The sequence below is a fragment of the Zingiber officinale genome, chromosome 7A (genome assembly GCF_018446385.1).
Source record: "Zingiber officinale cultivar Zhangliang chromosome 7A, Zo_v1.1, whole genome shotgun sequence".
Taxonomy (NCBI): domain Eukaryota; kingdom Viridiplantae; phylum Streptophyta; class Magnoliopsida; order Zingiberales; family Zingiberaceae; genus Zingiber; species Zingiber officinale.
The window spans coordinates 133,550,858-133,573,575 of NC_055998.1; the positions used below are offsets into that span (position 1 = coordinate 133,550,858).

Below are 22,718 nucleotides of genomic sequence, written 5' to 3' on the forward strand. Positions count from 1 at the left end.
TAAAATATAAGTAGGATGGTTGAAATGGAAGAGCGTCAGGTGTTCTTTGTGAGTAGCTCTAAGACTTAAAATTTTACAAAATGGTGGCTTTAATAATAAAATTTCGGTTAGATAAAATACTATTACTATATTGATCTTCTAAACAATCCTTTAACTGCAAAATTCTAACCGATGAAACATGGCTGACTTTAATTTTACTTCTCTTTTAACATTGAAGAAATAAGTATCGCGCCATATGGCAACTGTCTACATTGTTATTCCACTCCCGATGAATTATAGCAAAAAAGGTATTCTAGTGTTTAGTCACAAAATAAATAAGTAAATTAACAAAGTAAAATATTATTTTTCACATTTTTTATTTTTTTTCTTATTGATTTTGATCCTTTCAATCCTACTACCTATATGATAGAGTCAAAATCTAAGCTTTAAGAATGATTGATAAGTTAATTTTAAATTATGCCTTATAGTACCAATCTCCCCCAACTTTTGTAATTTATATTAATAATCCCAACAGAAGACCAATTTGTATTAATTAATCCTCACAATCTTGTACTAATTAACTCTATTCGCTCATCTTCCTCAATCTTTGTACCCACTCATCTTCTTCCCTAACCCATGCATTTTAGCACTCGTGTGACAAATTGTGTTACGCACAAATAAGCCCTATACCTACCCTCCCTTGTGTTTGATTTAGATTGATCTCTCTATAGCACCACCTCCACTCTCTGGGTCCAATGTGAATTCTCAGCATACTTTTGGATTATAATTCATTAGCTAAAACTGATAGGCAGCATGTATTGGATGATTTAAGTTGAATCCCATTCATTATAATCGGTCAGAACATCACAATTTGACAGTGTAGAGCAGCACTACATGAAATTTCTAATTTGTTGAGTATGCAAAAGACAAGCCACCAATTCTACATATCACCATCAGACCACTGTTTGTAGGTCATATTAAAGAATAGTTGTCCTATGTTACTTTGACTAATATGTCATAGCTTATGAAATAAGCTATAATGTAACATATAGTATAAGTTACATAATTTGATAGTATAAGATAACAGTTTATAGTATTAATTATTATATCCCTAATTTGTCACTAGGCTACTCCTTTTCTCCGGCACTAGACGAGCCCCTGCCTTCACCCTCTCAGTCACATTAATACACCAGCAAAATCCGCATGACACATGCCACCTACAAAGCCCAGCAGGAAGTAGCTAAAGCTTCCTCCATCTCTTTTCTTCCTCTTGTTCTCCAGCTACTTGGACAAAGTTTTCCATATCCATACCCATCTCGCATCATGGTGACACAGGTACAAAAAGGGTATTAGCCGAGTCTGAGGAACAATTGTACTCTAGATTAAAATGACATTGGTCCTGTATATTCTCTTAATAGATTATCCCTTCGTGCTAAGAAACCTGAAAATCTATTTCAACAATTTGTCCAGTAGCCTATTGTTTTGGTGGCGTTAGGAGAACAACGTTCTTTCTAAATAGGTTTGTGCTTCATTGTAGTTCACTACCAGATACACCATTGTATATTTGTCATACAATTATGCATGGTGTAAAGTTAGCTAATAATATTCCAAAAACAAATTGCAATTAGATTGCTTAATGTAAAATTATCCTGACTATAAGCACTAAAATACCAGATCATTTGATCTGATGATAGAAGATCAACCACTATTCAAGGAATAACATATAACAATACTTTTATGTGGCGAAAATGAAAATATGAGAGAATGAAGAGAAGATGAGAAGATGAGAAGAGAAGAAAATAGAGGATGTAGAAATGAAGGAAAGTAGACAAATGAAAGTTGCAAGATTGCTATGATTCTCCAAACTTTACCCTAATATTAGCAAGGATCATGGGAACCCTTCACATAATGACCAACTCTAATCCAATTAATTAAAGAAAATAAAAATATACATTTAACAGATCTTTTTTTTCACCATATTAATAATCAGAAATCACTTCTCTGCTAGTTACACAGATCCTAAAAATAGGAGTCCAGTAGACATCCTCTCATCATAAAGTTTGAGTAGAAATTCCAAATTATCAGCCAGGATGATTATAGTTACAACTTCCTTTGGATAAGAATGGTGCATATGTATATCTAGAGGAAACTTTAACTATAAAGCATAAAGCAATGAATTTTGTAGTTCGAAAAGGAGATAGGTCGGCTTAAATGTTGTGGATTAGTAACAAAATATCGCAGGCAATCAAGGTTTAAAATCTAGACCCGTGCTGAGTTTCGATTATGGATCAGAATGATACGGTTTCGGTATCGTACCGTGCTAATATAATTTTAGTATTTTTTAAATATATAATATATTAATTAAAAAATAAAATATTTAACATAAATATTTAAAATATAAAAATAATCTTTTAAAAAAGGAAATAAATATGAATATAGATAAATAAATAAAAATTTTATTTATATTTTTTTTGAAACTTAAATAAATAAAATATATAATTAATTAGATGATTTTATTAGGATTAATAAAGTTTCTTTATATTATCCCTATCATAACTAGGAGTTGATTAAAGTAATAAACTTCAGTTTTAATTTTAAAAACACCCGGCTCACTCGACGTGAAAAAAGTCACACGACTGCAGCACTGTCGCAAGTTCGTGCGACTTCGGCACAACCGCGGGGGTTGCGCAACCCTTCCGTAGCAAATGCGGGGTCACGCGACCCCTCCGCGGCGGCCACGAGACCTGGTGTTGGGGTCATGCCGGTGTCGATCAATGGACAAAACAAGATGTTTCGCCTGTTTCGACCGTTCAACATGATATTTTAATCCTTGCAGACAATAGATCGATCTTGGGACAATATTCATTGAAATTTATACCAACCTCAGTAGATAAAGCAAGATAAACAAAAAGTCATCATAGAAAAGGACCTCAATGAAACAATTACTAGGCCCTTGGAATCATGTATTAAAATGCATATGTTTATGCAGGTTATATTACTGAAAAGAAGAATTGAATCAGTATGTAAAAGACTGAATTTGAATAGTTAAGAGTAGAGGCGAGTGTTAAAACTATCAAAGTAACATACCAGATAAACTTGTCTGCATCCGTGCGCCAATGGAACAAGAGTTGCTGGTTCAACCTGAAAAAAATAAATCAGGAAAGCATAATTTTAGCAGGGCTAATAGAATTTACTATTTTATAAATTTTTGCATACTGCAAAAGCAAACAAAGAAAAATAATTTGTAATTATTCCATAAGGCAAAGTTAGAGTGAAGCAAATCAGGAAAAAGGCATAGAAAAAATCTATAAATAATCATAACTATTCTTAGATGATCCGAGAGAACAATCAAACACCAAAGGTACAAATATGATGGGCTACCATTTTTCAGAAGGTTACATATAATTTTTCTAAAATGGAAGTTTGTTTTTTTAAATGGAGTGTGCAAGGAAAACTCCAACGTAAGGGTTGTTCATATAATTCACTCTAAAGAGAATATACTGCATATACTGCATAGAACCCACGTGCTTGAGATAGCATGAAATAGAATTTTCGTCAATGTTGCCTATTCCTAACCAACTCCGCCGTGACGAATTACCCCGTCATGGTTGGTCCCAAGTCCAGATAAACGAGAAGGGTTACATTAGGTTGTCAACCAGTGTTAAACTAAGTCAAATGTTCAATGAATGGATCCATTAAACTATTGTGTTAATGCTAGGTTGTTTCCCGAAAGGAACACGTTGCAGAATCCGACTGTAACGTTTCGGCAAGGAGTGCTAGATCCCCACAATTCAAGTGTATGGTTAAATATGCCAGAGTTCAAGTTGCAAAGATCTGACTATAACGTATCGGCAATGACCGCTACATCTCCATGAGAACTTGGATATAGTGTTAAATAGGCAAGAATTCTCACACCATAAGTTCAATAAAAATAAATATTATAGAAAAACTAATAGTCTAAGATTTAGAATATAGAAATTGTAAAGCAATGAAGGTAGTAGATACGATAATTAGGAGAAAAATTAATATTTTATGTGTACAAGAAATAAAATGAATAGACAAGAAGGCAAAGATGATAGAGAACTCGGAATTTAAATTATGGTATACAGGAAAATGTAAAACAAGAAATGGAATGGGTATTGTTTCGTTAAAAGATAAAGATACAGTAGTTAGAAAAGGGGATAGAATTATAACTCTCAAGATATTAGTGGCGAAGGAAATTATGAACGTAATTAGCATATATGCACCTCAAGTAGAATTAGATGAAGATATCAAATTAAGGTTATGGGACGACTTAGATGAATTATTATAAAACATTCCGCAAAATGAAATGATTTTAATAAAAGACGATCTAAATGGACATATTGAAAAATAAGTAATATGAGAGGGTGCATGGGAGTTATGAATTTGGAATGAATAAGAGAAAACTATATTGGATTTTACGATAGCATACGACCTTATACTATCTAATAAGTTTTTTTAAGAAACACTTAATCATGTTCAAAAGTGGGAATAATAAATCACAAATTAACTTTTTTATGGTTAGGAAAAGGGATAGAAAGATTTGTAAATATTACAAGGTCATCCCTGAAGAAAGCTTAACTACCCAACATAAGTTAGTATTGTTGGATATATGTCTCAACCATAGTATCAATAGAAGAAAAATTTAAACGACTCTTAAACTAAGTGGTGAAAGTTAAAGGATGATGAAACAAAAAATATTTAAGGAGAATGTAGGTTATAACCATTAAGTGAAACAAACGTGACTCTAATACAACATGAAATAAGATGGTATCAAAGTTAAAAATAATGTCAAAAGTGTACTCAGTGAGTCAAAGGGGCATGCACCGCCAAGTAAGGAATCTTGGTGGTGGAATGAGAAAGTACATGAGTAAGTGAAGGAAAAACAAGCACTCTATAAGAAATTATATATTTGTAAAAACGAGAAAAACTTTAAAAAATTTACAATAGCAAAGAAAGAGACTAAGAAAGTAGTGAATGAAGCAAATAATGAAATTTTTGAACGGTTATATCAAAAATTAGATTAAAAAAAGAGGAAAAGAACATTTATAGAATAGCTAAAGTGAGAGAGAAAAAGACAAAAGATTTTATGCAAACTAGATGTATTAAAGATAAATGCAATAGGGTAGTAGTAAATGATGGAAAAATAAATAACAATGGAAGATGTATTTTCTTCAACTTTTTAATGAAGATGTAGGTGATCAACTTAACTTAAGTAATTTAAGTAGGTCAAATGATTATAGAATTTAAATTTTTATTGTAAAATTAAAATTTTAAAGTAGAACAAATTTTAAATGGGATGCAAAATGGAAAAACCGTTAGATTAGATGATATTCCGATAGAGGTACTGACTTACAAAATTATTTAATATGATATTGAAAATGGAAAAAATGTATAATCAATGAAGGGTAAGTACTCTAGTTTTCTTATATAAAAACAAAGAAGATATACAAAATTATGTAAACTATACGAGTATTAAACTAATGAATCATACTTTAAAATATGGTACCCAAATAAAAATTTAATAAAAAGGTTTAATAGGCGAATAACCTTAACGGAATTTTTAGGAATTTTTAGAAATTTTCTGAGAATTTTTCGGAACTCGTATAACGAGTTTAAAGGGATCAATTATTAGGCCAAGGGAAAGTCTGTTTAAGCTACCCCATTTAAACGAGGAAATGTTGAATTTCTTTAAATAATTTTTATTCTTTTTCTTTTCTTTATTTCCTCGCGCGTGCCCTAAGCTCTCCCCGGCGCATCCTCCTCTCCTCTGTGCGACGTCGAACTCTTCCTCTTCCCCAATCGATGCCAACCTCTTCCTCTTCTCCTCCCACACATACAAAGCCTCAAGCCCTCTCCTTTTCTCCTCGCGTCACCTTCCTCTCTGCGCTGACACCCCAAGCCTATCGCCCTCCCGAGTCACAGCCGACGCCGATTTCTCCGAGACCTACCTCAGCACCCGATCGCGATCGCGCCGGCGCTGCCCACACCGACGTTGGTCGAGCATCTTGTTCCCTCTACCCCTCACGGGAAGCCCACCAGTTACTCTCCTCTCCAAGTCATCGTTCCACACAAGGCGATCTTTGGCCAAAGGGAAGGATCCGAGCCCTAATTTGGGTGGAGTTGATCGTAAGCGGCTTTTCCGACGATTTCTTCCTTCTCCCGTGCGCTGGTATCTAGCTACTACCGGTGATCTTTGCTTTGTTGATCTCCACAACCCTTAGATCTAGCCTCCGCCGAAGAGGGGACCACCGATTAGGTAAGTTGCCGGTTTGGGGTTCGAGCTCGTTATGCAATATTGTCTAATTGTGATGAATGTTCCTGGCAATGACATCTAGGTAGTGTCGGCCACGAATCTTTGGCAGCCCTATCTTCTGGCAAGCATTGTCCAGCAGCTGCTCTTCCTTTTCCTGGCTGTGAGTCAACAGTGGTGACTTTAAGTTGAGGTAAGGTGTTGAGAGTCTGATCCTTGTTGTAGCTTGCACTTTGAATTGAAGTTAGGAAGGATTTGAAATGGTTAGGATTGCTTAATCTATTTGATTATGGGTTAGAGATTTATTTATTAGTTGACATCTCTAGTTGATTAGTTTAAGGATATTAACTATGAAGGAAGGATAAGATTATCAAATGGAATTGAACCCTCGCTTCCTAAGCGGATTAGGATTTTGTTTAGCTATTTTGTTGATAATGAAACTTAGCTATACTGTGCCTATTATATGCAGGACGTTGATTCGAGACGAGCATCTCGACGTAGGATTTATGGATACGATCTTCTTTTTGAGAGGGGTACCTTGACTTATCTCTTTTGATAATGTCATTTAGATATGCGTAGTAAGTTATAGTCACTAGTAATGATTATGTTTACCTTTGCTTTGGTATGTCACTACATGATACCTGTTGCATGCTTTTATTTGTTCTGCATTTATGTTTTATACCCTCTTGCTTATTGCCATGTGTATTTATGTTCATAGAGGTAGTGACATACCATACCTTATTGTGCACAGGACTAGTTATATCTCATACCTGACATGTGTACCTTGATCATTTTATTTGATCCATTTACCTTTTTGTACATACTTTATGGAGGTGGTTATGGTCAGGATTTACATGCTTAGTGACATGCACCATCTTGCATGATCGCATGCTGAGTGATTGTCGGCGCCATTATTGTTGAACACATTGCCAATTACCTGGATTTGCACACACAACCACTCATGGGTTAGTGGTATATCAGGCAGGGTGTGTTGCAGCAGGTTGCTCTGTCAAGGGCTCCACTGGCCCGCTCATGGGTAGTAGGACAAGGATCCCTCCTCTGAACTATGTCAGGGAGATGAGAGCATTGAGCTCTCCCACTCTGTTTGGGGTAGGAGGATAGGTGTACTCCGACAACATCCTATCCACTCGGTCACTTGGGAGTAGTGATGGTAGAGTGCACAGTTGTCATAGCCCTACCCACTCGGTCTCACCATCGCGTGTGAGATGGCTGACTGGCGTCAGGGGTGACCAAGACATTTTGCATCATATGCATGGATTCTATTTATTGCTTATGATTGCTGCATATTAAATGCTGCATTTCTGTGGTTGCATATAATTGACATGCATACAGAAGACATAATAGTTTGGTCTGACAACCTTTATGTCAAGATAGGAGGCCCTGGTGAGTACAGTTTCTCCTATCCTTTTTTTAGTTTTGCATTTCCAACTATTGTCCAGGAGACTGTACGACATGATGATTATTATTGGTCATATTGTACTATGCATGTCAGCTTGATACCCGCTGAGTGTTGGACTCACACCGTTGCTTTATTTTCCTATTTCAGGTTGAATCTGTTAGGAGGTTCCAGTCGCTAGTCCTCCACTAGTGTCGAGATGGTTTTCTGATTTCGGACTTTCTTTGTTTCCTTGTTTTGTTATCTTTACATACTTATGATGTGTAGTTTTTGTACTTATGGATTTTATATCATGCTTCGGGTATGATGCCCATGTTTTCCACTGTGAAGGTTTTTCCGTTGTGTTGTGTTTTTTTTCCTCGTTGTAGTGGAGTAGGTATTATTATAAACTACGTGGTTGTGTAATCAGCCGGAGGCTGATTTATTATTAACTGCGTGGATTGTTTTATTATTGTATGGTATATGTTCTAGCCGTGTTGGCTGATGATTGTGAGCCCTGAGGGCTTTGTAGTCAGGTCCCAGATTGTCACCCGTACAGGGGAGATGCTGTTGGACCCCGTGGGTGTTTTGATGTGATCAACCAAGTTAGGTTAGGTCCTACTTGTTATTTAATCCCTGTGTCTAAGTGTGCAGGAACTTAGGAGCGCAGGAAGTCGAGCGGAAGACGCAACTAGCGAGAAGGACGGCACGGGAAGGGAGCCGACGGGCTCGGTGCATCCGAAGGACGAAAGAGCTGCGGAAGAGTATACCGGTGGACGAGAAGAACGTGTGCGGCATTCGAGGGACGAGAAGCTGGGTAGAAAGCCTGCTCAAGGAAAAGGCCGGAAATTGGGTTCGGGTGAGCCCTATTTCGATTGGTCGAAATCACCCAAGCGATCGGAGCTTCGGAAGAAGAGGAAAAAGAGAAGTTGGAAGCTATTTATACCATGCAGGTTGAAGGCAGTATTTATACAATGCAGGTTGAAGGCGCCCTCAACATCATTGAGGACGCCCTCAACATTGAAGGCGCCTCCATCCCCTTGAAGGCGCCTCAGACCAGTCCGAGGTGTCTTCAAGGGCATTGGAGGCGCCTCAGACCCAGTCTTCGTGACCGTTTGCAACCGGATAGAGCTTTATCTCCGTTTGCAACCGGATAGAGCTTTATCTGGTCAAACTGCTTGGAGGCGCCCTCAACCCTCTTGGAGGCGCCTTCAACACTCGGGATAAGATTTCCAGAAGTTATATAAAGGCCCCTGGAGCTAGGAAATTGATCAATCAACTCAGTATTCAATTTCTAGCAATAGTTTAGAGCTTTCAGTGTGTAAAAGGCTTCTCCGCCTTTAGAGAAAGAGATCTTTCTGAGCTTTTTCATTGCCTTGGATTAGCAACCCCCTGGGTTGTAACCAAGTTAAATTCTCTGTCTCCTCTTTATTTCTATTAGTTTATTTCTTTATTATTATTGCATTTTTTGAGTTGAAAGAAACGAGGAGGGTATTTTTATTGTGCAGGCAATTCATCCCCCTCTTGCCGGTCCCGCTGCACCAACAGATGCTGTCGAAATTTCCTCTGGCAGGGACTCCCGGGGCGTGACACATACCATGAAACTTTGAGAAAGAGTAATATATAAAAAAAAAAATTAAAGAAGACGACCATGATGACCGAAAATCAATTTGGGTTCATGATGAAAGATTGACAATAGAAGTTATACATCTTCTCGGGTAACTAATAGAAAAGTATTAGACGCAAAAGTAAGATGTAAACATGGTATTAATTGACCTAGAAAAATTTACAATAGAGTCCCCAAAAAATTATATAGAGGATTCTAGAAAAAAAAGGTGTTAGTGTAACATATATTAAACTAATTTACATATGAGAATATAACAACTAGAGTGAAGACTTCACACGGATTAACTAAAGTATTTTCAATAAAGATAGGGTTACAGGATCAGCTTTAAGTCTCTATCTTTTTATACTAATCATGGATGAACTCACTGAACACATTCAAAACACAATACTATGGTGCATGTTGTTTGCAGATGATATTATTTTGATAGATGAAACATGTGAAAGAAACAATGCTAAACTAGAATCTTGGAGGGAACACTAGAAGTGAGAGGTTTTAAGTTTAGTATAATAAAAATAGAATATATGGTATTTAAGTTTAGCAATATTAAACATAACGAGACAAATGTTAAGATAGGAGATGACGAGCTTTAAGTATTTAGGATCATTTTTGCAAAACGATAAAGGAATTGAAAGTGATTCTTACATAGAATACAAACAAGATAAGTTTTGCATAAGAAAAAACTTCGTGAGACACATTTAAAATGGTACGAACATATACTTAGACAACTAATAAATGTTCTAGTTAGACAATGTGAAACTATAACAAATACACACATCAAACGAAAAAGAGGAAGACCAAAAAGAATTGGTTAGCAACAATAAAATAAAATAAAATTTAAGTAAAAATGATGATAAATAAGGGATAGAGCCCACGTAGAAGGATCCAGATAATCGATCCCACCTAGTGGGATAAGACTTGGTTGTTATTGTTATCGTCGCCTATTCCTGACCACCATAGTGCCCTAGGTAGAACTGTTAGACGGGCCAACCAATAGCGGGGTGGAGCGGCCAGTGACAGGCTGGCAGGGCGAGACGGGTCAACCCGTCATCTTGGCAGATTGAAAAATCCCCAACCTAATCTAATCTAAGACGGGGTCAACCCACGGGCCCATAAAAAATTTTTGAAAAAAATTTTAAAAAATCAAATCTTCAATATTTTACTTTGGAAAGGTTTCATCAATCAAATGTATCCAGAAATAGGTATTTTAAATGTAAATGGACAAAAACAAACATGAAAAATATTATTTTTATTTCAAAATTATAATAAAGAAAAATAATAAATTGACATAAAACTTGATTTACATGTGTTTCTCAACCCGCGGGCTAACTCAAGTCTATCGCGGGCCGACCGACCAGCGCAGGTCACGAGCCTCAGTGGGTCAGCTCGCGGTGGGCTTAGATTGATAAAATTCCAAACCAATCCGCTTAAATTGTTTTACGAGACGGACCAACCCGACGGACCCTACCCAAATTAACGGCTCTAGTCCTAGCCTAATTTTGAAAAAAGGATATGTTAACATTTACTGAACGACAATGTTCTAAATAGCTTCGAGTGGCTCCTTGAATTGATTTTTTGTTTATCTCTTTTAAACCCATAAACATCAATATTATTTTCTATCATTTCTAAGGTTTGAAATCTCAAGCCAAATTGGGGTTTTGTTCCCCAACTGACTTGAGACAAGGCGTGTCAGGTGCCCATGTCAGTTAGTGTGCTGAGCGGACAAACGAGGAGAAGAGGAAAAGAGAAAGTTGATTGTTGACTTCATTGCAAACCATGAGGGAAGTTGTTGCTGTCTTGAGATCATAAAGAAACCATAGTCATCTTGTCTCATGGATATCACACTAAGATTATTAATTTTGCTTAAGGTTTGCAATTTTGTTATCATCAAAAACCATGATTGAAGCTTGTTATGTGATTACTAGGTAATGACATAACCAAGGTTATGGGGAATAAAGCATAACCAAATATTGTTTGGTTCAACCTAGGTAATGTAACAAAAACTTGTTTGTTTGAAGGTTTTAATGAATACCCTAGTTTAATATTTTACTATATTACCCTTAGTTACAAAACCAATTATACATATTATTATTATTATTATTATTATTATTTAATTAATTATTTTTTTTTACTTTTCTTTTTCCTATATATTTTTTTATGTTTTTATGTGTTTTTTTTATTTTTTTTTTATATTTTTATATTTTTATATGCTTTTACGGTTTTTTTTTATTTTTTATATTTTATATTTTTTATATTTTATATTTTTTACATTTTTATATTTTTTTACATTTTTTTATTTTTTTTATTTATTTATTTTATTTTTTAAAAAATTCTTTATTTTTAAATTTTTTAAATTTTAAATTTTAAATTTTTTATTTTTTAGATTTTTTATTTTTTGTATTTTGTATTTTTTATTTTTTATTTTTTTAATTATTTATTTTTTAAATTTTTAAATTTTTTATTTTTTTAACAATTTTTATCTCTTTTTAATATTTTTTTACATTTTTTTCTCTTTTTTCCATATTTTTTATTATCGGAAGGTATTTTTGGTAAAAAATTCGTTAACCCCAGAATCAAGAAAAACCTTAATTTTCTGAGGTTTTCCGATTCCGGGTTACATGACCCTTTTGCTGACGTGTCGGAGATGGAACATTACTTGGGAATCATTGATTACCTAAACCAAACAGGGTTTTCGTTGATAACCTTGGATGAATAACCAAGGTTATCAAGGATAACCCCTAATCAAACACACCCTAGTTGTTTTGCAGATCTCGCACAAAGCTCATCAATTTTGTGTGAAGGTCATCCCCATGATCATGACGAGTCAAGCTCTAGTTATCATCTTGAAACAGTTCCACATATAATGAGAAGTTTTGCACTGTCAAACGACACAGAAGAATACTTTAATCTTGTCTATTTCCCAACCTTATGTAGTATTTATGGATTGATATAAAACCTTGCACATACAATGTATAAGTACTGACCTAGCCTATTGGTCTACCTAACAATACTAACATGGTACTATTAAGACTCATGTCACTTTGAACTAAGTTTGGGTTATTAAGCTGTTTCAAAACTGAAGTCCCAAAATTTTCCATTCAGTATAATCTCCCCTCCCAATCATCCTAGGCACCCTAAGCTTAAACGTGCAATCTCTTAAGTGTTGTAGGTGAATGCAAGAGATGATGATTATGAAGAACTTTTTCATCCTTCAATTTCACAATTGAAAGCAAAGGTTTGATATGAGCCAAGCAATGATGATAACGTTTTGTCGATTAGCACTAATAATAGCTTGTGTAGCAGCTTAGCAGACAACTACAATCCCTAAACTCATGGACTTTTTTTACAAACTGAAGTAAGACAATGTCAGGTTTAAATATTTTATTCCATCTGGTTTACTACATCTCTTATGTTTCAAATATAAGAATACAGAAATATAAACCAACAATATCATACAAATAACAAACTCATAAAGGGAACTATTATTAAATTGAAAATGACTTCCCTTAGAGATTGATGGTCCTTTTATATAATATGGCATAGTTAATTATAGATACTCATTCTAAGCATATAGCTTTACTTAATTAATTATGATGTAGTCTAGCATAATTATGTATGATATAGGAATTAAAGTATATGTTATAAATATATTTATATAAATTTAATTATATCATATAATTAGTTATATGATATAACTAATTACGTATAGTTAGAATTTAATTATAATATACAGAATTTATTATAGTATGGAATTAATTATAACTTTATTTATTTTTTATAAAATTATATAATTTTATAATAGATTCTTACTCGGAACCCTGCGTTGGCGGAAGCTTCGTGCACCAGGCTATTTTTTTTAACAAATTTATCTATTTTTGTTACTATCATATCGGTGGTAATTCTCAACAAAGTTATCAACTTCATTCGCTATCATATTGGTGGTCATTTTCAACAAAATTATATACCTTTTTTCAACTACGTGAGTGTGCATGTTATCAATTGAGTAATGTGTGAAGAGGACATTGTTCATCAAAACTTTTTGGATTCCCAATCAAATTACCATAAGCCTAAGCTTGTCCTCTCTATCAACTAAGTTGGTTCTAGAACTCTCCTAAAATTTACATCACTCGTATATTTTGTATATTAATGTTGTTTTCTCTCATTATATTGATCTCAATAATCAACGTATTCAAATAAAGTGCTGTGATAAACTAAGAGCAATTCAAAAAAGTAGTACTTTTTCTAATGATAAATTTACTATATGAACTAAAATATGATGGATGATGGTTAACCTGGTCAAAAGCAACAAGATTATGCATATGATGAAATTTTTCTCATAAATAAGGTATAATGACGTGTAGGATATTGTGAGAAACTAATTAAATGTAGAAAATCTAAACTAACCAACTAAAATAACAAAAATAACTTTAACGCAGAGGAATTGCAATTTTATCAAGATGATGCAAGCCAAGTCCACTTTCAAAATTGTGATCCAAGCTTTGATCAATTGGTCAGATGATATGTACTTGAGGTGTAATCTTCTACCCTGCAGTTCGAGAATTACAGGTTGCCTTGTATCAAATCTAGAATTTTGCACCAGATCTCAAACTTTCTTACAGTTATTGTTTGCGCTATATTGGATTGAATCCGATAACAAAACAAAGGGTCATCCGATGCATGAACCTCCTACTAGTACGGATCCCGGAGAAGGGTCAAACCACATTGGATCTATTGTACACGGTCTTACCTTGCATTTTGCAAGAGATTATTTTCGCGACTCGAACCCGTGACCTCAAAGTCACATGACAATAACCGTTGTGCCAAGACTCCTCTTCATTGGATTGAATCTAATACTTGAACAAAATCCCAAAGTAATAGAGGCGCCACTTAGTATATTTATTTTTTTCCTTCGTTTCATGTATAAGAGAAGGTAGTTTCTCTTCTCTTCTCTCCATCCTGAGAAATCCAAGTGAGAAGTGGGTGCGACCACACCGAAGGCCCAATTGATTTTTGTAAGGAGTTGACAAGGGCAGCCTCACATGCAAAGATGGTTCTAGTGCAGATGGGATGCAAGAAGATTCCTGGCATGGGCTTCCACTATGCTATGGAAAGACAAAGGCAATAGCTCAGCACATCAATTACTGGTATTGATGGAGGTGGTGCCTCTTGCAAAGCAGGGGGCGAAGTACATATTATGGGTTTCCACATCATTCACTATAAGAGGAATGGTGTTGTGGGATGGATAGTGGGGAAAGAACCCACAAGGAATGAGAGGGTCTGCAACCAGCAGGATTAAGATATGGTTTGGAAGCGAAAGAAAAGGATAGGAGGAAGTTGGATTTTCAGAATATTGAGTTCAGAATTCAACTCTGGTACCAAATGATGCAGCACAACGAACCAAGAATCTCAAACAACAAGCAAACTAAGTGGAAATAATTAGACTGACGATCATTTGCATGATGGTTTGAGGAACCTTTTACTGAACCAAACTGAGACACATCATTCTCCTAAAAATATGGTCTAGGTTACCCGATTTATAATGACTAATAGCAGAGTATAATAATAGCTCTCACAAAAAAATTTAAAAAAAAAAGGAACCTAAAATAAAATATCTACTACATTATATAATCTTCAGAATCCAACTATTCTTCAGATTGAATTAGTTTATTTACATACAGAACCAAAGGCGTGTATAGGAATCTGAACTACCTGTTTTCGTAAGTCAATTGTAATTCTTCATCAACTTATGCTTTGTTATTCAAATAGAAAAAAAAAGATTTGATCTTATAGCCTAACACACAGAAAACTACAGAAATTCAGGAGTTCAAGCAGCAGGATTATTTGTCACAAAATGCCAACAAAAGAAAGAAGGTCCTACAACATATTTGAGTTGACCTATGTTCAAGACATGGAAACAACGTGTTTCCTGATGGCAGCAAAAAGGTTCATAAGTTGGTGTTCTTTATGATTCCAGGAGTAATTAGCAATCTAATCATTTCATTTATACATAAGTCTTAAACCTTAGTCTGTGCCTATCCTACATTTTGCTTACCAATTAAATCAACGTGTTTTGTAAATATCAATATCATATAAATCTGTTACAAAGCTGCTCCCTATCTCATTCAATGTCATCACTTATTATGTCCTATATAAGGAAAATAAGTTGCTCGTGTAAATGAAATGAGAAAAATAAAATGGAATTACTTTTTATGCTAAAAATTCTAAAGCAATGAGGCTCAAGGAAGGAAGGGAAAAAAGAAAACTCACAGCTTGTGCAGCTTCATCAATTATAACCACATCAAACACACGATTCATCCTAGTGAAGTGAACAGATCCACTAAAACTAAGAGTAGAAAACACCTGGTAGAGAGAACCAAAATCAGGAGAAAGACAGATGAAATTTGAATGAACATCTCAAGGAAAAACACCTAGCATACAATTGCTGCTTCGTCCAGTATTGCAGCTCGAATACGTTCTCGATCAGCTGCTCCTCCAGATCCATGTTTCGCTGCACCAGATGTTATGCGGTCTACACCAGCAAGTTTTTGTTCTACCTGCAAAAAGGAATTTCAGGAACAGTGGCTCGGCTAAAATTTCAAAAGCATAAATCACAATGGAGAAAATACACACAAGGTAATCCATGGAGACAGCTTGCACCAAATGATGAGCCTTTAGACCAATCCGTACAATCTTAGGATTATATATACGACCATTTTCATCGTAAATGCCTGAAAATGATAGATACGTCAACCAGACAGATTGAAGAGCATCATGGGAAAAAAAATCAATTGAAAAGGTATGCTAAAATGCATTAAAACACACAAATGTAAGCTGATTAGCACCTAAAATAACAAAACAAATAAAAACAATAACAATGAAGGCATGATCTAAAAAAACATACAAAGCCACAGAAAATATACAGAGTATCAGAGATACTGAGAAAAATAATCATTCACATCAAAAAGCACACTAATACAACTATTACACTAGCCACACAAATTAATATATTATTTAATTAACACAAATAATCAAAATACAAATTATCTAATTTATATATAGATTATTTTGAGGACAAGTGCATTTGCATCTCTCTATCCACAAAATTGCAAATACATCATCGACCTCTATCACTTGCCACCCCTTCACTGTCCAGCCTTCAACAAATCAAACCTACCACTGGAAAGGCGACCTTGTTAAATACCCACAGGCCACCTTACCTTAGATCCTCTTCACCGATGTAACTAGTCATAGTCCATCATCTAAGCTCCAAGCCTCCAACAGCTTTGATTAGTTCCAGTATACCTTCTCTCAATGATTACGAGCCCTTTTAGTCTCCTCCTCTCTTCTTTCCCTCCCTATAACCAGCAAAATCATTTCAATTTTCATGGGTTAAGATTGGACAAACTCGTTTGATTTTCACATAGACAAAATAATGTACCAACTACCTAAATTGGCACATTGACATTGTTCTAGCACAGGTGATATAGTCTTTAATTACTTGCTATCTTGTTTCCTGTTTCAATTCTCTAGAAGAAGGATAAATATCAGTCATGCTAAGCACAGGTGACACAGTTCAGGATGAACGACATAGGGTTTAATCACTTGTTGTCTTCTTCCATGTCTCAATTCTCTAGCAGAATGATAAGTATAGGTCATGCTAGACGAGATGGCTCGATACTTCAAACTCTAGTTTAAACCATGAAAGCTCATTTGTGTGTCAATAATCTCAAGCAAACATATGGAATGAAACAAAATCAAGTTTACACAAAAGGAATGATATGTTTACATGCATTTCCCTAATATATTGACAAGGTATTGTTGTAGCAAGTGATATGTTCCTTTTCCTTGACCAATATCAAGTGAAAGCATATAATATAAGAAAGAAAGGAGGATGCACAAAATTAAACGCAAGTGATGAAGCTCAAAATGAGAGTTGAGACAAATGGCAAGAGATGAGATACGTGCAAAGGTTTTGCAAGAGGTTTACATCAGAGTGAGCAAAAAAGCTATATTACATTTTTAATATCAACAACGGATGCAATTAGCAAAGATCAAGAATAGATGACCACATAAAGGAGAGAAGAAAAGACATGTTCAACAATAACAAATTGACTTAGTATAAATTAATAGGTATATACCCATATAATACAATTAACTCCACCCATGGCAAATAAACTCCACTATGGCCGAAGTAAAGCTCAAATAAAGGAGCGTTGCGTTAGGTTGCTAGCATAAAACATAGGTAAATGTTATGTATGGATCCATCAAACTATTACGTTAATACTATGTTATCCCAAGAAGCAACGCATTGCAGGGCCTAACAACAACATCACTATGAGAACTTGAATAGATATTATAGGAATAATCGATTACCTTAGATAGTAGATATCAGTGTTCTAAAATGCCTTTAGGCGCTCAACGGCCGGCAACTACACCGAAAAGGTGCTAGGCAACCCTAGGCATGGCATAAATTTCGATTTTTTTCATTTAAAGCCCTAAATCCTATCTGATTCACTTGCTCATGCTACCTCTCACCTCCTCCGGAAGCATCTGCTCCACGATCGATAAGTTTTTCAATATTTAATTTTATGTAATTTTTTTTCTTTTGCCTCCTGCGATGCTTCCGTTGTCATGGGATGCGTTCGACGCCACCGGACGCGTCGTCGAAAGCTTCCAACGACACCGAATGCTTCACAGAAGGCTTTCAGCGATGCCAGAAGCGTTGGAGACGCATCCAGCGATAGCGTCGCGCAACACCATATGCGTCCCACGATGCTTCTGGCATCGCCGGAAGCTTCCAGTGACGCATCCGGTGTCGTCGAAAGCTTCCGATGACGCGTCCGGTGCCGTTGAAAGCTTCCAGTGATGCGCCCGATGGCGTCGAACGCATCCCGTGACATCGGATGCTTCGCCGAAGGTTTCCGACGATGCCAGAAGTGTCGTGGGGATCATTCGGCGTTGCGCAACGTTGGCGCTGGATGCGTCCCTAACGCTTATAGCACCGCAGGAAGCCTCCGATGAAGCGCTTGGCGCCACCGGAAGCTTCCAACGACGTGTCCAGTGATTCATGTCGCCAGCATTCAACGCTGTTGTACCACGATGTTTTTTTTTTTTAATTTATTTAATTTAACAACTTCTCACTTATATAGAGTAATTCAAATAAGCTTTTATGCACCCTAATTAAATTATCCCAATAAACTATATAAAAAAATAAAAAACTCTAAGAAACCTTATTAATTCATATCAGTCATATTTATATTCATAATTTTATATTTAATTTTTTTAAAAAAAAATCTAATAAATTTTATTAATTTATATAAATCACATGTATATTCTATATAAATCACATTTATATTCTGATAATATTTTTTTACTTATTTATATTAATGTTTTTTTGCTGATTTATATCCTAAATTTATTCTTAAATCACTTTTCAGGTTATCACAATTACAATGTCAACATTGACAAGCAATCCAACTTCGACAGCATCCGTCACTCAACCTGCATCCGGAAATCTTAGGAAAAAGTCAAATGACATGGGTAGAAGTATGGGATGTTGATTGATCCTAAGAATCTCAACAAAATTAAATGCAAATTGTGTGAAAAAATGATGTTGAGAGTGTATAGATCAAGTAATACATAGGAAATATACCTTGAAATGTGTCTGGTTGTCGAAAATCATCTCAAGAAGATAAAAATAAGTGCAAACACGTTATTTTAGAAGGAACAGAAAGAAGAACAAATAATGGAAGAACAAAGTTGTAGAGTAGAGGTGACTATTTCTCTAAACGAAGAAAGTCCTAAAATTGAAGGGATAGATGGAATTAAAAAACCTCTTCTACTTGGCCCCATGGATATATATCTATTGATAATTGCTCTAGAAAATGTGGGTTCCAGTGTTTCACCAAAAAAAATATAAATGAGGTTTTTTTTAAAGAGAGAACTCAACAAGTTCAACAATATGTTAGGACATGGGTTTATGAAAATCGAATCTTATTCAATGTTGTTGATCATAATAGCTTCAAGCAACTCATGGAGACAGTGGGTCAATTTGAACCAGGATTCAAGCCTCCAACTCAATATCAACTTCAAGAGTCACTGTTGAAAGCCTAAAGAACAAAGCAATTGCTGAAGAAATATGAAGAATAGGCAAAGGATAAGTGCTCGATCATGATAGATGCATAGAGCAATAAAAAAAGAAACAACATCTTAAATTTGTGTGTTAATTGCAAGGAGGATACTACATTTTTAGAGTCTAAAGAGTCTTCAAACGAGGCACATACAGCTAAACCTATTTTTATGTATGTTAACAAGTGTGTTGAACAAGTAGGAGCTCAGAATATTGTTCAGATTATAACAGACAATGTCACCAACAATATGTCTGTAGTTAAATTGATGAGAGAAAGGCGACTTGGGATCTTTTGAAGTTCATGTGCAACTTACTATTAATCTCATGCTTGAAAGTATTGGCAAATTTCCACGATATAAAAAGCAAGATTTAAAATATCGACCCGTGCCGAGATTTTGATCCTAGACCGGAACGATACAGTTTTGGTATTGTATCATATCATGTCGATACAATTTCGATACTATATATATATAATTTAAAAATAAATTGTTATATTAACTTTATGTAACTTGATAGCATACATTTATCAAAACTTCCGAAATAAAGAATAGGTAATTTAGAGCATTTTCTTTAATATTTATGGTTCTAAATCTCTTATTTTAAGATAAAAAAATATATATTATCTATAATAATTATAAAAATTAATAGAAAAATTCTAATTTATATATAATAATTATATAAAATTTTAATTTATTTAATTTTAATTATATAATATATATATTTATATAATTATAGTTTAAAAATATTCTAAATAATCTATCTTAAATATTTTATATAGAGAGATAATTGTTAACTTGGGCTGCATTCTAAAATCAAATTTATTTTAAAAAATTATATATTTTTTAAGTTTTTAACAATTAAAATTTTAAAATTATTTATAAACTTTTAAAATTATTTAACAATTTTTAAAATTATTTTAAATATTTTTATAACATTTTAATCTATTTCTAATTTATAAAAATAATTTAAAGTTTGGTTTTAAAATTATTTTAAATTATATAAATTATCTATTTTTACTTTAATTTTTTTATATTTTTAATAAAAACAAAATAAAATAAAATTATATATTATGATTATATTAATTAATTAATCATTTATTTAATTAATTAATAATTTATATAATATATAAAATAATTAATTAGAAATTATATATAGAATGACAAATTTAAATTTTAATTATAAGTTTTTTAAAAACCCTACTTTTTCTTCTCATCCAAATGCGTGATTCGCCGCCTCCCTTTGCACAGGAGCCGTCGTCGCCTCACCACTGCTGACGCTTCGCCGCCACTACTGATCTCTCATTAGTGGCCCCACCGAGGCAGATGTTCCGAATAAAAAGATTCATTCTTCCTTCTTCCTCCTCCTTCCTTCTGTCGTGCGAGCACACAAGATTCCTTCTGTCGTGCGATGATGAGCGCGCACGATTCCTCATGTCGCGTGACACACGTCGAAATCATTTCTCTTCCGATGCTGGTTATGCTGCACGGGCAGAACGGTAAGTTTCGCCCGTTCTGCCGGGCACGGAACGAAACCCTAATCCCTGATAAAAAGATTATTGAGCAATCTAAGTCTTTTATCATTTTCATTTATGCTCACCATAAGACTTTGTCATTGATGAGAAGTTTCACGAAGAAGAGACATAGTCCGGCCAAGAGTTACTAGGTTTGCATCAAATTTCCTCATATTACAAAGCTTGATTAAAAAAAAATCTAGTTTAAGGGTCATGTTTACAAATGATACGTGGGAGAAATGTAGATGGTTAAAAACAAACAAAGGAAAATTGACTTACTCTACTGTGATAAGCATGAGTTTTTGGAATGGTGTGACACTATAAAAATATTTACTCCTTTGGTAAGAATTCTTTGATTGGTAGATGGAGATAGAAAGTCACCCATAGGGTTTATATATGGGGAGCTTCTTTAAGTTAAAAAAAGATATCAAAATGACCCTGAACAACGTGGAATCAAATTATCAATCTATCAAAGTGATTATTGAGTCAAAAATGAAGGATAGACTTGATACATCATTACATACCACTGCCTTTAGGTTAAATCCCTATTTTTACTATAAAGATAGCTTTATTGCTCTTTATGAGGTCGTGGCAGGGATTTTTTAATGCATAGAAATTTTACATGCTTAGATCTACAAGATACAATTATTACCAAGGAATTTATAAAATAGTGAGACAAAACTAGGTTATTTGATAAAGCATTGGTAGCAAAAGCATGTGAAAACAATGATGATACATATGATCCATGTGCATGGTGGAGTACATACAGTGCTCACACATCCAAGTTGCTAATAGTGGCATTAAGGATATTTTCGTTAACTACAAGTTCATCTGAATGTAAAAGAAATTGGAGTACATTTGAAAGAGTAAACTTTAAGTTTTAATTAAAGTAAAAAAAATAATTTTTAAAGTTTATATCCATATTCCTAACTATAATATTTACTTTATCTTTTTTTTTAAGATTCATACAAAGAAAAGAAATAAGTTGGATGTGTTGAACAATCTAGTATTTATCTAATTTAATGCTAGATTATTGAACAAACAAACAAAAAAAAAAAAGGAATGTCTATGTGCTTCTTGCAAAAGATGTTTCAAATGCACAAGGTTGGATTATGGATGGTGGGGAAGATGATAAAATTAAACTAAGTTCATGGCAAATGATTAATGAAGCAAGTGACGCCGATGAAAATCTACAACCCGAAGAAGCTCTAGAGTGAGAGAACTTCACGAGGATAATTTTGCATCTGAAGAAGAGGATCACAATGATGATATTGAGTTTATGTCCAATGAAGAATAAGTTGTTAAAAATTATGGAGAAGTGGAATAAAAATGTGATATTTTATTGGTTGTGTAATTTTTGAACTCATTTTAAATTTGATGTTCCTGTGTTAGAGTTATAGTATATGATTTATTAGGTAATTTATGCTGATATCGAGGAATCCGCTTAGGCGGCCTAAGCGCTGGTTTACCGCCTGACTTGCACCTGGCGAATTTTAGAACCTTAGTAGATACGATGATTAGGAAAGAAAAATAATATTTTATATTTATAAAATACAAAATGGATAAGGGAGAAGACATTCAGATTTTAAGTTATGCTAAATAGGAAAAAATAAAACGAAAAATAGAATAAATATTGTTGTAAATAGTCCATTAAGAGACAAGATAGTAGTAGTAGTTAGGAAAGAAGATAGGATTATAATTCTTAAGATAGTTGTATCAAAATAAACTATTAATATAATTAGCATATATGTTTCTCAACTATGATGAGATAAAAACACTATACACATATTTTGAGAAAACCTAGAT

The 22,718-nt window shown here is 34.2% G+C and overlaps 1 protein-coding gene across 1 annotated transcript in view; it reads right to left on the bottom strand.

The window, feature by feature from the left end:
* Nucleotides 1-22,718, bottom strand: part of LOC122002673 (probable helicase MAGATAMA 3) — a 45,217-nt gene that overhangs the window by 4,138 nt on the left and 18,361 nt on the right. Inside the window, exons 12-15 of the mRNA XM_042557941.1 lie at nucleotides 15,904-16,001; nucleotides 15,711-15,827; nucleotides 15,541-15,633; nucleotides 3,067-3,120 (exon numbers count right to left, since the gene is read on the bottom strand). Of these exons, the coding sequence (XP_042413875.1) occupies nucleotides 3,067-3,120; nucleotides 15,541-15,633; nucleotides 15,711-15,827; nucleotides 15,904-16,001 (362 nt within the window). The remainder of the gene's footprint in view (nucleotides 1-3,066; nucleotides 3,121-15,540; nucleotides 15,634-15,710; nucleotides 15,828-15,903; nucleotides 16,002-22,718) is intronic.